Below are 12,974 nucleotides of genomic sequence, written 5' to 3'. Positions count from 1 at the left end.
TACATACACACACACACACACACTGGAGTATTACTCAGCCATCAGAAAGAATGAATACTTACCATTGACATGGATGGAACTGGAGGGTATCATGCTAAGTGAAAAAGTCAATCACAGAAAGAGAAAATCATATGGTTTCACTCATAAATGGAATATAAGAAACAGCACAGAGGATCATATAGGAAGAGAGGGAAAACTGAATGGGAAGTCATCAGAAAGGGAGAAAAACCATGAGAGATTCTTAACTCTAGGAAACAAACTTTGCTGGAGGGGAGATTTGTGGGGGGATGTGTTAATTGGGTGATGGGCATTAGAGAGGGCACGTGATGTGATGAACACTGAATGTTATATGCAACTAATAAATTATTGAACACTACATCCGAAACTAATGATGTGCTATATGTTGACTAACGGAATTTAAATAAAAAAATCGTGTGCTTTAAGAAGACCTCAAAAAAATGGCCCACTGTTGCATAATTAGGTCAGCTGGTACCATCAAAACAGAATGTGAACTGTATCTTTTGCAGGTTCTACAGCCTGGATCCATGAGTTTCACCACACTGGAGACATTTCATAAATGATGTCAAACCATAGACAACTTCTTGTGACTGTTCTCAACTGTGATTAAAACAGACAGTTATGTGACTAAATCTGCTCACTGCTGTGTAGATTTGAACAATAGCTGGTTTCTTGTGAAGGAACCCCTTTGTAAGTCTGAAAATGTACGGAACCTATTTTCAGAAAAATGTGTGTGTGTGATATATGTGGGTGTGTGTATGCATACACACAAACATTCCTGATATATATCAGAAAATTCTGCATACATGGGGCACCTGGGTGCTGAGCTGGTTAAGCATCCTACTCTTGATTTCGACTCAGCTCATGATCTCATGGTGGAGCCTGCTTAAGATTCTCTCTCTCAGGGCGCCTGGGTGGCTCAGTGGGTTAAGCCTCTGCCTTCGGCTCAGGTCATGATCCCAGGGTCCTGGGATCAAGCCCCACATCGGGCTCTCTGCTCAGTAGGGAGCCTGCTTCCCCCTCTCTCTCTGCCTGCCTCTCTGCCTACTTGTGATCTCCCTCTCTGTGTCAAATAAATAAATAAAATCTTTTTTAAAAATTCCCTTTAAAAAAACAAAACAAAGAATCTTGGTCAATAAATTGCATTCACAATGGCTTTCTTCTATTACACACACACACACACACACACACACACACACGCAGGCACGCATGCATTTATGTCATGGGCAAGAAAAAGAAGAGTATAGTGACAGAAAAAAAACCCTAATTATAAACATTTAAAAATGTATAAAATACTGAAGGGACAAAATCAATTATTGCATATAGAATTAAAAGGGTTGGGAAAAAAATGGAACCTACTGGGAAACTGAAGAGGGGTAAAGTGGTCGTACTTAACCTGTAAATGTGCACAAAATAGCACCTGAAGCTGTCAAACTATATGGAAAAAAAGTTTAAAGACTTATAAGAAGCCTGGTTAAATTCACAAAGCTGATGGGGAAAAATGGTATGACAAAACAGTCTATTTCATATCACCGTTTCCAAAGTAGGTGTTAATAGACAAAACATGTTTCAATAAGTAATGTTTCTCTCAACTGTTCTCAGCTGTGATTGAAACATTATTTAAAATGTGGCTTCCTTTGCCCACTATTGTACAGATTTAAACATTAGCTGATTGGCAATAGGGGTAAGGAAGCATAATAATATTTTCATTAGCATCTAAACCTACTTGAAAATTTGGTTACGTTCAATATGTCCTACCTACTCTTTTAGCCCAGCCCTTGTTCTGTTTCTAATGAAATGGAAAAGAGATTTTAGAAAGCTAGACTTAAAAAAAGAAGCAAAAACAACTCATTGTGAGTAGATTAAAGAACAGAATTCATGTCAATAACTTATTACCACAAGTAATCAAGCAGCTCACTGGTAAATACTTCTCTGTAAGCTGTGAAGGGGTGATCCAAGGCCATGATTTCCTCCTCTCCCTCCTGGGAGAGCAACTCTCCTTGGTGCTTGAATTGCTGTTTGAAAGCTTCAGGTTGTCTGGGAAGCAGGAATGTGTTAAAGGAAGGGATCTTGATGGTGCTCGTTATGTCTGACCAAAGGTCCAAGGTGCTGGGTGTGAGGGGCCCCTCTTTTTGGAAGATACATATTAAAGGCTTGAGTGACCACCTCAATGAGATGGCGACTGTGCATGTACAAATTTGGAAATGTCTTATCTGTGGCTGAGGGCTCCCTTCAAATGTGACACTCTAATGATGACTTTCTCCTATGGGACATTTTATGCTCACAAAATTTAATGTTTTAATGCTTTGGTCTAGAACCCCTGCAGTCACATTTTCATGATAATAAGGTTTAAAATCCACTTATTTTCCTCACATACTAACAAACATAACTTCAGTTTACCAAATAATATGGCCAGGAATTGCGCTAGAAACTAAGAATGCTCAGTACAACTTGCCAAGACAATCCCCCAACTATAATGTCTTAAGAAATGTGAGCTAATACTTGAATGATCCATTTAAACAGATTTTATAGGCTAAAATAAAGATTATACAAGCCACTGTTAGTGAAAATTTTATAGTGATATGGTAATTTACGATCTTGGTCTCTTTTCTTGACTGTGCTAAGCCAATAAAGAAATGTTAGCTACTTGGACAACCTTGAAACAGACTCCAGGAGTGTTATCCACAGCATGGCCATTATGACCACTAAATCCTGCCACCATACGTCTTCCTAGAATGAAAGAAGGAAAGTCATGTATTTTGGAAGAGGATCATTTGTTTCCTTACTTTTGAGATTAGAAAGTTCTTTATGTACTTTTGGTACAAGTCTGTTGTTGGGTATGTGACTTGCAAATATTTTTGTCTAGTCTGTGGCTTGTATTTTCATCCTCTTAATAAGATCTTTCAGAGTAAAATTTTTAAAAGGTCCAATATATCTTTTTTTTTTTTTGTGGAAGGTACTTTTGATGTATTGTCTAAAAGCTCTTCACCTAACTTTAAGTCATGAAGATACTCTGTTTTCTTCTACAAGTTTTATAGCTTTACATTTTATTCAGATACTATGATCCATTTTGAATTAATTTCTGTTTAAGATGTGAGATTTAGGTTGAGGTCCATTCTTTTTTTGCAAATGAAAGCCGGTACTGTTTATTGTAAAAACTATGTTTCCTCCATTGAATTGCTTTTGTATCTGTCAAGAATCACTTGGTCTTGGTCTTACCTGTAAAGTCTATTTATGGATTCTATTTTATTGATCTGTGTCTGCCCCCCTCCAATACCACAGCCTCCTGATTACTGTAGCTACAAATTTAAGTCTTAAAACCAAGTTTTGTGATTCCTCCACTCTTTATTCTTCATTTTCAGTATTAACTATTCTAATTCCTTTGCCTTTTCATATAAATTTTACAATTAGCTTTTCTATTTCTTTTTTTCTTAAAGATTTTATTTGAGAGCGAGAGAGCACATGAGCAGGGGGGAGAGTTAGAAGGAAAGGGAGCAGCAGACTCCCTGCTGAGCAGGGAGCCAGAGGACACCGGGCTTGATCCCAGGACACTGGGCCGAAGGCAGATACTTAATGACTGAGCCACTCAGGTGCCCCAGCTTTTCTATTTCTATAGGGGAAAAAAAAAATCTGCTGGGATTTTGTTTAAATTTTGCACACGGATGTCTATTTTCTCCGACCCTACAGCCTCCATGTGCAGTCAGGCACAGCTCAGGACTGGGCACACATTTCATGCTGGAACTAAGAAGGGACAACATCTGTCATAAAGGTGGTGGGGGATGGGTGAGAGGAATACACAGGAGACAGAATGAGCCACGAGAAGGCAGATTTGTTTCAAAAACTGGGGTTAGGGACACCTGGGTGGCTGAGTCGGTTAAGCATCTGCCTGTGGCTCGTTATGATCCCAGGGTCATGGAATCAAGCCCCACGTCTGGCTCCCTGCTCAGCGGAGAGCCTGCTTATCCCTCTGCCTGCTTGTGCTTGCTCTGTCTGAGAAACGAGTAAAATCTTGAAAACAAAACATTGGGGTTAGAACAGTTGCAGGTAGATTTGTGTCAGTCTGTCAGTCACTTAACTACAGGACAAGCATCCAGGGTGCACCCAGCAGACAAGTGCAAACCACCGTCACAGGATGTCGTAACTCCTAGGTGTGTTGTTCTCTACAGGTTTGGCTGAGGTTTCAACAGGGCCGGAAACAGGACATACTGGAGAGGGGTGGGTGGGTGTCGGTGCCACTCCATCCTTTAGCCCTGTCCAAGTCTTCTCCACACTGCATGGCCAGGCAGCACCTCCTAGCTCTCTGCACTGCAGCTGAGCCAGTGCTGATGCCCAGGTATGGACTCTTGTGGCCCTTGGGAGCCTCTTGCAGTTCAGGCCTGGGGGGTGGTGCGGTGGTGCGAAACCCAGAGATCTACTGGGTCGGGTCAGTTATGTCCACCCAAAAGCATCTGGTCAGCCTTTGAGAGTGACTTAACCAATATCTGTGCAACTACATATAGTAAGCCCTGGAATAGAAACCAAAAACAGCCCATCTTATTACCACATATAATGTATCAAATTAACATGTACTTCTTAAATTTATATATACAATGTTGTATGTCAAACTTTAGTGTTTCAGTTAAAAAAACCAGCCACTTTCCATCCTTGTGGAAAGACAAATCACAACAATCATTTGTGGGAAGCATAAGCACAAGTGTGCCATGTTTGGGGATCAGTGAAGTCTGAGATGGAAGCAGGTGACATTAGATACCTCCTAAAACTGCACAGGAAACCCACATTTGAGCAAGGGAGAGTATTACTGGACCAGGTACCAGATAAAACACACATTATCTCCTGGGCTGTGGAAAGGATCATGGTCCTGACCTTACGGGATATGGAAAGCCAAAAAATTTCCATTTTCCAAGATCCTAAACATAACACTAGGCTTTGATCAAAGAGAAAGTAACTCACCTTAATGCAGCCAATAGCAGTTCCTCTGATCACTTTCAAGAAAGACACTAAATTTCATTTTGGACATGAGATTTTACCATTTTTCTCCTATGGAAATCTTGAAACAATTCACGGACAATACCCCAAAAAATTCTTAACTTTAGAGAACAAACTGGTGGCTACCAGAGGGGAGGTGGACAGGGGAAGGGTAAAGTGGAAATTAAGGAGTCCACTTGTCATGAGCAAAAGGTGATATATGGAATTGTTGAACCACTATGTTGCATACCTCAAACTAATGTAACACTGTATGTTAACTACTGGGAAAAAAATAAAAATAATTTATGAACAAACCCCATGTACCTAACACCCACCTTCCAACAATTATCAAGCTACAACCCTTCTCTACTGTTTCTAACTAATTACAGATACTTTGTGCCTTGAAATAAACCTCAAGGTAAAAACTTATCAGTTAATGAGAAGGTCAGGATAAAGAGCATTTAGGTAATCTTTCTATAGCTTAACACCCTTGCTCTTAAACAAGTTTTTCTCCTGGGTCTTAATTTGCCAGGTTGTACACTTCCATTAACTCCTATCTACTCAATCATCCAGTGCTTTTCTTGCTGTCATAAACACAGAACTGGAACATGGATCATGAACCTTTACTCAAATACCAAAGCAGATCCAACTTGAGGGTGGTATCTGTCATATTGGGTCCCCAGGGAAATTGATCCCAATGTATGTTACCATGGTTTCCCAACATGATTCCTGCTTTAAGTGCAGTGAGTTTATTTAAAGCCTACTATCCTGCATTTATTCCAGATTACTTACCATCTTCTTTATTTCATAGAGAAAAAAAAATAACTATGAATCCCATTTACTCTAGAGAATTATGAATTCATGACATTCCCAGTCTCCTAAAATGTCAAGGCATATACTGCATCTCTGCAGTAAGGAAAATAAGACACAAAACATACTTCTGGCTTATGAAAATTTATTATCATGTTTTTACAATCAAAATTTATGACCTTGGTCTTTCCTTCTTGCCTTTGTATAAGGCCAAAAGAGACACATTGGCTACTTTGACAACCTTAAAGCGAACTCCAGGAATGTCACCGACAGCATGACCTTTGCGACCAAATCCAGCAACCAGAACTTCATCATTTTCCTGGAATAAAATCAACAGTTTACTTCTGCTGTCATTGGCAATCACTAAAAATATCCATTCATTGTATAAAAAACTAGGAAAAACCATCTCAAGAACAGAGACAAGAGATACTTACCTCAATAAAATTCAAACAACCATCATTGGGTACAAAGGCTGTGATTTTCTTGCCATTCTTGATCAGCTGGACCCTGACACACTTCCTGATGGCAGAATTTGGCTGCTTGGCTTCAACCCCTCTAAAACATAAACAGCACAACACAGTGAGCCACCTTCTTGAGAAGGGATCCCTTTTAGTTAGACATAAACAATTTATTAGAAATTATACTGTTTTAGCCTTTTCAGTCTAATCCTAAATTGGCAAACTCGTGTTATCAACCAAGCTTTTCCTCAGTCTGCCACAACAGGGAAAACATCTGGCCCCTTTACCAGCTGTAAAAAAAATATGTATCAAGAAATGGAGCTAGAAAGCTTGGATTCAAATCCTGACTGCTGACTGGAGCCTTAAAAATTTCTAACCTTAGGCAAGAAACTTCTCTTTATCTTAGTTTCCCCAAGTAGAAAGATGCGATTGATTTCAAAGGTTAAACAGTTGACGGTGCCAATTGCTTAGAACAGTTCCCACACATTTTCAGGCTCATAACGTCCCTTATTTCATTACGGTCACTTTTCCCGCCCTCAATGCAACCCCAAATTCATTACAAGCTAACATTAAGAGATTAAAAACCTTAGTTACCTAACCCCCAAACCCTCACGTTACCAACTTTCAAACACTGCTACAGAAAGACCTAGAATTTACATCACCGCTTCTTCCAATGTATTTGAGTTACCATAGTAAAATAAACCTCGAAGGAACAAACAGCGGCCTTCCACTTACACTTTTTCCAGCACAATTCCTTTTGCATGGGAAGCGCCTCCAAAAGGGTTGGCCTTCAGGGCTGTGCCCAAATGGGCTTTCTTGTACTGTTTATCATGCCACTTCTGATCTCGTCGGTGGCTGCGAAGCTTCCTGGCAGTACGGAGACCGCGACACTTGCCTAAAAGTAAAAATCCCTTAGTGCCTCCGTAGACACGCCAGACATATTTTACATCTTCCAAGACCCTAGCCTCACCGAACTACAAGCCGATAGGCTCTTTCCTCACACCTTAGCACATGGCCCAAACCTCCAAGTTTCCCTCAAACCAAAGGAGACGCTGACACAAGCGATCCACTGGGTGCATTTTCCCAAAAGAGGGAGCCTCCTCATCAACGCTCCGGGGCAGCACTGCCACCCAACCTCCCTGATAAGGCGAGCTCCGCGGCCTCTGTGCCGCACGGGCCCCTTCCGCACCCGGCCATGTGCCTGCGACAAGGGCGCGTCCTTGACCTCCCCCATCGGGCCTCCCGGGGGCGTTCTCCTCACCGCTCTGTTCCTATCCGCCCGCCCGTCCCCGAGCCCCCGAATTCGGCTTGTGGTCCCCTCAGCCCGACCCGGAACAGCTCACCCATCCTGCCGGCGCCACGGGCCTGAGGAAAAGAGAGAAGCAGAGCAGGAAGGAGCCACAAGCCACTGCGAACAAGCTCCGCCCAGCCAAGGACCCATGCAGCTGTCTGCGCAGCGCCTGGTCCGAAACTTCTCCCCCCCCCCATTTGAAAACGACGAGTTTGCGCCACTTTCCAGAATATGCGTCTTATTTAATTTGTGTGAAACTCAGTGTTACCTAACTTGCATTGTTGTTTATTTCGTTTTATGTCAATACTAAAGACAGAAGGAATGTGGACTACCAATCCCAGAACTCTCTGCATGAGATTCGATCCAGGCGCAGGCGCTCTTGGCAAACCCACAGGGGCGGGGCTTAGTGGCGCTAAATCGGAGTGAAGAGAGGTGACTAGTGTGTGTGTGTGTGTGTGTGTGTGTGTGTGTGTGTGTGTGTGGTAGAGTGGTGCACTTCTGCTTGTAGTTTGGAAAGTTACACCTCTGAACCTTAAACCTTACTCACGAGTCGAATCGTAAAATGAAAAACAAACAAACAAACTACTGAGGGGATATGTTGTAGTAATTGGAGATAGTCCAAGCCTAAAACCAAAGCTTCCACTTACGGGTGGTTGTGCGAAGTTGGGCAATTCATTTAAAATTTTAAACTGAGGTTTCCCTGTAGAATGAGATAGATTTGAGAGATTTCTGGGATTTGGGTCATTATACAACTATTTTTTTTTAAATGTTCTCTTCGTGCCAGGCGTTGTTCAAGGCTCTGGGGTTACAGTAGTTAAAGGAGAGTAAAGAGGTCTGTTTTTATATTCCAGGTGCAAGACGGCAGAAAAAATATGTGTTATTCTAAGATAAACAGGAAAGTTTTAAATACTGATAAGGGTTATAGAGAATATAAAATTGGTTAGGTGGCAGTGACTTGGGGATGGGCGTGGCTAATCTGGAATAGGGTGTTTTAGAAGCCATCTCCGTGGAGATTACATTTGAGCTGAGATCCTAAAGAGAGGGAGCCAGTTAGACTAGTATACGGGGTAGAGCTTTCAGGAAGAAGGATTCTCAGTAAGTAGAATGGGCTGGCACTTTTCCAGAACTGAAGGATCGGGGAGGGAGGAGCTCTGAGTGAGGACCAGTGTGGCACTAGGTGAGGTCTGAGAGGTGCGCAGGGAAACATCATGGTAAAGGCTTTGTTTACTCTTTGTGTGATTGAATGCCATTGGAAAGTTTTGAGCAGAGTAGTAACAAAACAGGACTTATTATTTCTATAGGATCGCTCTGACTTTTGTGAGGAGAATAAGAGATGAATCTGTAAGGCAAGTTGAGAGGGTGTTACAGTACTCCAGTTGAGATATAATGATGGCTTAGATTGTCAGGTGGAAAAAAAGTGGGTAGATAAGATAAATGGTTGAGCCAGTAGGATTTGCTGAGGACTGTAGGATGGGAGATTGGAGTAATCGTTTTCAACCTGAGTAACTGAGTGACCTGTGGTGTTATTTTTTGAGTGGGATATACTGGGAGAGGGACAGTTTTAGAAAGGGAAATTAAGAGTTCTGTTATGAATGTGTATATAAGTTTGGGATCCTGTTAGATATTCAGGTAGGAAGGGGAAGTAAGTAGTTGGGTATATACATATGGAGCTCAGGGTGGTCATCAGTGAACAGACAGTACCGATAGCCATAGCCGTAACTAAGTAAGATCACTTAGGGGCTGACTATACGTAGAAGAGAGAAAGGTTGGAGACCTGAGCCTGGGCAAAACTTAGTGATACGGAAGAGAGAGGCCGGTGAAGCTAAGTAGTCTACAAAATAGACAATGCTGTACTCTAATCAACACCAGGTGGAGAAATAGAAGTGAGCAAGTGTGAAGAGGGGGTTAGATGAGGACTGAGAATTGTCTTGCATTTGGCAATGTGGAGGATATTGGTGATTTTGTCAAGTGGGGCTGTGCAGTGGCAAAGATGAAAGCCTTATTGGATTGGAGCCAAGAGAATATGGTAAAGAAGGAAGTGTAGACAGCAACTGTAGACATGCTTTTGAAAGGAATTTATCTATAATCTGCAGAGAAAAGAGGTTCTAACAGGAGGAGGCTTAGTTTGTGGAGTCGGGATGAGGAGTCAGGGTGTGGAGTCAGGATGCGTTTGTTTAAGATGGCCAGTTTTATGACATTTTTATAGGGGATTGTTCCGGTAGAGAAGAAAAAAAATGGATAGTTCATTAGAGAAAGGGGATAATTGCATAAATAGGTGCTTAAGGAGACTAGAGGGGTGCCCAAGTGGAGGAATTTATCTTAGAAATAATAACAGTTTATCTGTAGTACTAGAGAAGGCAGAGTATGGGGTACAACTGTAAGTAAATTGGAAGGTTTGTTGATGGGGAGATGTGGAACTTCTCTTTTGATTGTTCTTTCCTTAATGAGTTCAGCAACATCATCAGCACTGAAAGAGTAGGGCAAAGACGTTGGAAGAGAGAGGATATGGTGTGAAATGATCTAGAATAACACTATTTAAATAGTATTATTTAATACTTACTATATGCCATATAGTGCCTTATATTTATTAACTCATTTAATTCTTATAACACTAAAAGACAGATACTTTTATTATCCCTGTTTTACTGAGGGATAGTGCCTTAGTCCATTCAGGCTACTCTAACAAAATACTGTAGACTGGGTGGCATATAAATAAGAGAAATTTATTTCTTGCGATTCTGGAGATTGGGAAGTCCAAGATCAAGGTTCTGGCAGATTTGGTATCTGGTAAGTGCTTGCTTCTTGTTTCTTTGACATCTGTCTTTGCTGTAACCTCAAGTAGAAGGGCCAAGGCAGCTCTTTGGGGGTTCTTTTTTATTTGTTTGTTCGTTTGTTTGTTTTTCCAGTTTTATTGAGATACAACTGACATATTGGGGTCTTTAGAAGGGCCCTAATTCCATTCATGAGAACTGCGCCCTTCTGACCTAATCATCTCCCAAAGGCTCCAACTACTAGTAACATCACTGGGGAATAGGTTTCAAGTTATGACCTTTGCCTCCTAATCTAAAAGTGTGGGAGGATAGTCTGACAAGACAATATAGGAATGTTGAACAGTTCTGAGGGCCCATTTGACACTGTAGTTAGAAAGTTACATCAGTCAGCATGATGTTGTGCATTCTTCAGATCCATCCAGTATAATGACTTAGTAGGTGGAGAGTTGATTTTAACAGAGCTGACAGTAGAATCTCGTCAAGTCAGTGTGATGGAGGAAGGGCAAGGGAGTTGAGAGTGATTGCAAGCGAAGGGTTGCAGTGAACCATGAGACTGAAGCTGGAGGAGTAAAGAGCCAGGAACAGTCAGAACACTTCTGAAGACCTGGCCCTACCAGATAGGAGAAATTTCTATGAAGCTAAATAAGATAGTTTTAGTACAGAAGTAGGTAAATTGACCAATGAATAGAACAGAGAGGCCTGCAAGAGATTCATGAATGTAGAATATTCTTAAATAACAGAGTTAGATTGTCAGACAGGGTATAAAGGGAAGACTGATGGAGTTGTGCAAAATCTGGTTACTCAGAGGAAACTGGGTCACCATGTCAGGCTAGAAACAAAATCAACTCCAGACAGATGGAGGACCTACATGTCAACAACAAAAATTTTAATTTCTTGGTAGAAACAAAGATGAATATCTTCATGAACTCGGGAAAGGAAGATATTTCTGAACAGGATAGGGAGAAATGAATTACTGAATTACCTATAGTAAGGGATAAGGAAGGACTCAGCTGTATGGCTTAGGGACAGAATTTAGAATAACTGTGCTACTATAGTGTTTTTGGGGAGGTATTTTTAAAAGATTTTATATTTTATTTTAGAGAGAGAGAGGCAGAGGGGTAGGGAGAGAGAATCTTAAGCAGGCTCCAGACTTGGTGCAAAGCCTGACACAGGACTTGATCTCACAACCATGACATCATGACTTGAGCCCAAATCAAGAGTTGGATCCTTAACCAGCTGAGCCACCCAGGTGCCCCTCTTCTGAGTTTTAATAATTGCTTCATAAAGTTGTTCAGACTTTCTGTTACGTGTGAATATATGAATGCTTATATATGCTATTGGGAGGTTTTTAACTATGAATTCAGTTTCATTAGGAAATGTGATACTATTCAGGTTATTTATTCTGAGTGAGTTTTGGTAACGTGTACCTTTCAAGGAAAGTGTCCATTTTGTCTAAGTTGTCAAATGTATGGCCATAAAGTTGTTTGTAATATTCCTTTATAATCCTTTTAATATCTGTAGATTCATAGTGATGTCTCATCTTCCCTTCCTGATACTGGTAAGTTGTGTCTTCCCTCTCTTTTTCTTGGTCAGCTAGAAATTTATTAATCTTGTTGATCTGTTCAAAGAACCAGCTTTTGCTTTAACTGATTTTCTCAATTTCTCAGTTTTCAATTTTATTGATTTCTGGTCTTTTGTGTATTATTTACTTTCTTCTGCTTGCTTTGGATTTAAATTTGCTCTTTTTGTTCTAGGTTTTCAAAGTGAAAGCTTAGGTCATTGATATGAGACTTTTGTTCTTTTCTAGATATTTAATGGTATAAATATCTAAGCACTGCTTGAACTGCATGCCACAAGTTTTGGTATGTTATAGTCTAGTTTTTTGTTTTGTTTTGTTTTGTTTGTAGATTTTATTTATTCATTTGAAAGAGAGAGAGGAACTGGAGCAAGAGGAGGGGCAGAATGAGAGGGACAGGCAGACTCCCTGCTGAGCAGGGAGCCCAGCACATGTCTGAACCTAGGACCCTGAGATCATGACCTCAGCCAAAGTCAAATTCTTAACCAACTGAGCTACCCAGGTACCCCTGTTATAGTCTAATTTTAATTCAAAACATTTTGTAACTACTCCTTAGAGCAATGGATTATTTAAAATTGTGTTTCTTAATTTCCAAATATTTGGGGACTTTCCAAATATCTGTATTGTTCATTTCTAGTTTAATTCCATTATGATCTAAGAACAAACATTTTCTTTTACTTTAAAAAAAATTTTTTGAGGTTTGCTCTATACCCCAGAGTATAGTCATACATGATGTATGTTCCATGTACACTCGAAAAGAAAATATCTTCTGCTGATATCGGGAAGAATGTTTTATAAGTGTTAATTAGCCCATAGTGGTTGATAGTGCAGTTCAGGTCTTCTGTGTCCTGTATTCAAGATGATAATAGTGATGAGAGGTGGGAGGGGGGATCAAAGATCATAGTTGGATGTTGAGTTATGGTTTATTTTAGGTAGTGAGTTTAATTATTATATTATTATAAAAACTAAAAAACAAGGCAAAAACCAATGGTTAGAGTGTGTTATGAATGAAGGATTTTGATTACTCTGGCTAAGAAAAGGAAAAAAAAAGGATCTCATTTTTGTTTTTGGAGCTTTGAGTTTTT

At 40.5% G+C, this 12,974-nt stretch overlaps 2 protein-coding genes across 4 annotated transcripts in view; one reads left to right on the top strand and one right to left on the bottom strand.

The window, feature by feature from the left end:
- Positions 1–1,125, top strand: part of ATG10 (autophagy related 10) — a 240,616-nt gene extending 239,491 nt beyond the window's left edge. For all 3 annotated transcript variants that reach the window (XM_080804682.1, XM_080804683.1, XM_080804686.1), the window contains one exon: positions 528–1,125. The gene's annotated coding sequence lies outside the window, so the exon portion shown is untranslated. The remainder of the gene's footprint in view (positions 1–527) is intronic.
- A 4,796-nt stretch (positions 1,126–5,921) lies between these two features.
- Positions 5,922–7,676, bottom strand: RPS23 (ribosomal protein S23). Its single transcript, XM_080804677.1, has 4 exons — positions 7,595–7,676; positions 6,987–7,146; positions 6,228–6,348; positions 5,922–6,112 (listed from the first exon to the last, which is right to left on the bottom strand). Exons 1-4 carry the CDS (start codon positions 7,596–7,598, stop codon positions 5,966–5,968), a joined length of 432 nt encoding a protein of 143 aa, XP_080660803.1. The 5' UTR covers positions 7,599–7,676; the 3' UTR covers positions 5,922–5,965.
- Positions 7,677–12,974: the final 5,298 nt, after the last annotated feature.

This window comes from Martes martes (assembly GCF_963455335.1).
Source record: "Martes martes genome assembly, chromosome: 5".
Lineage (NCBI taxonomy): Eukaryota > Metazoa > Chordata > Mammalia > Carnivora > Mustelidae > Martes > Martes martes.
This window is presented reverse-complemented; position numbering and strand designations above follow the sequence as displayed.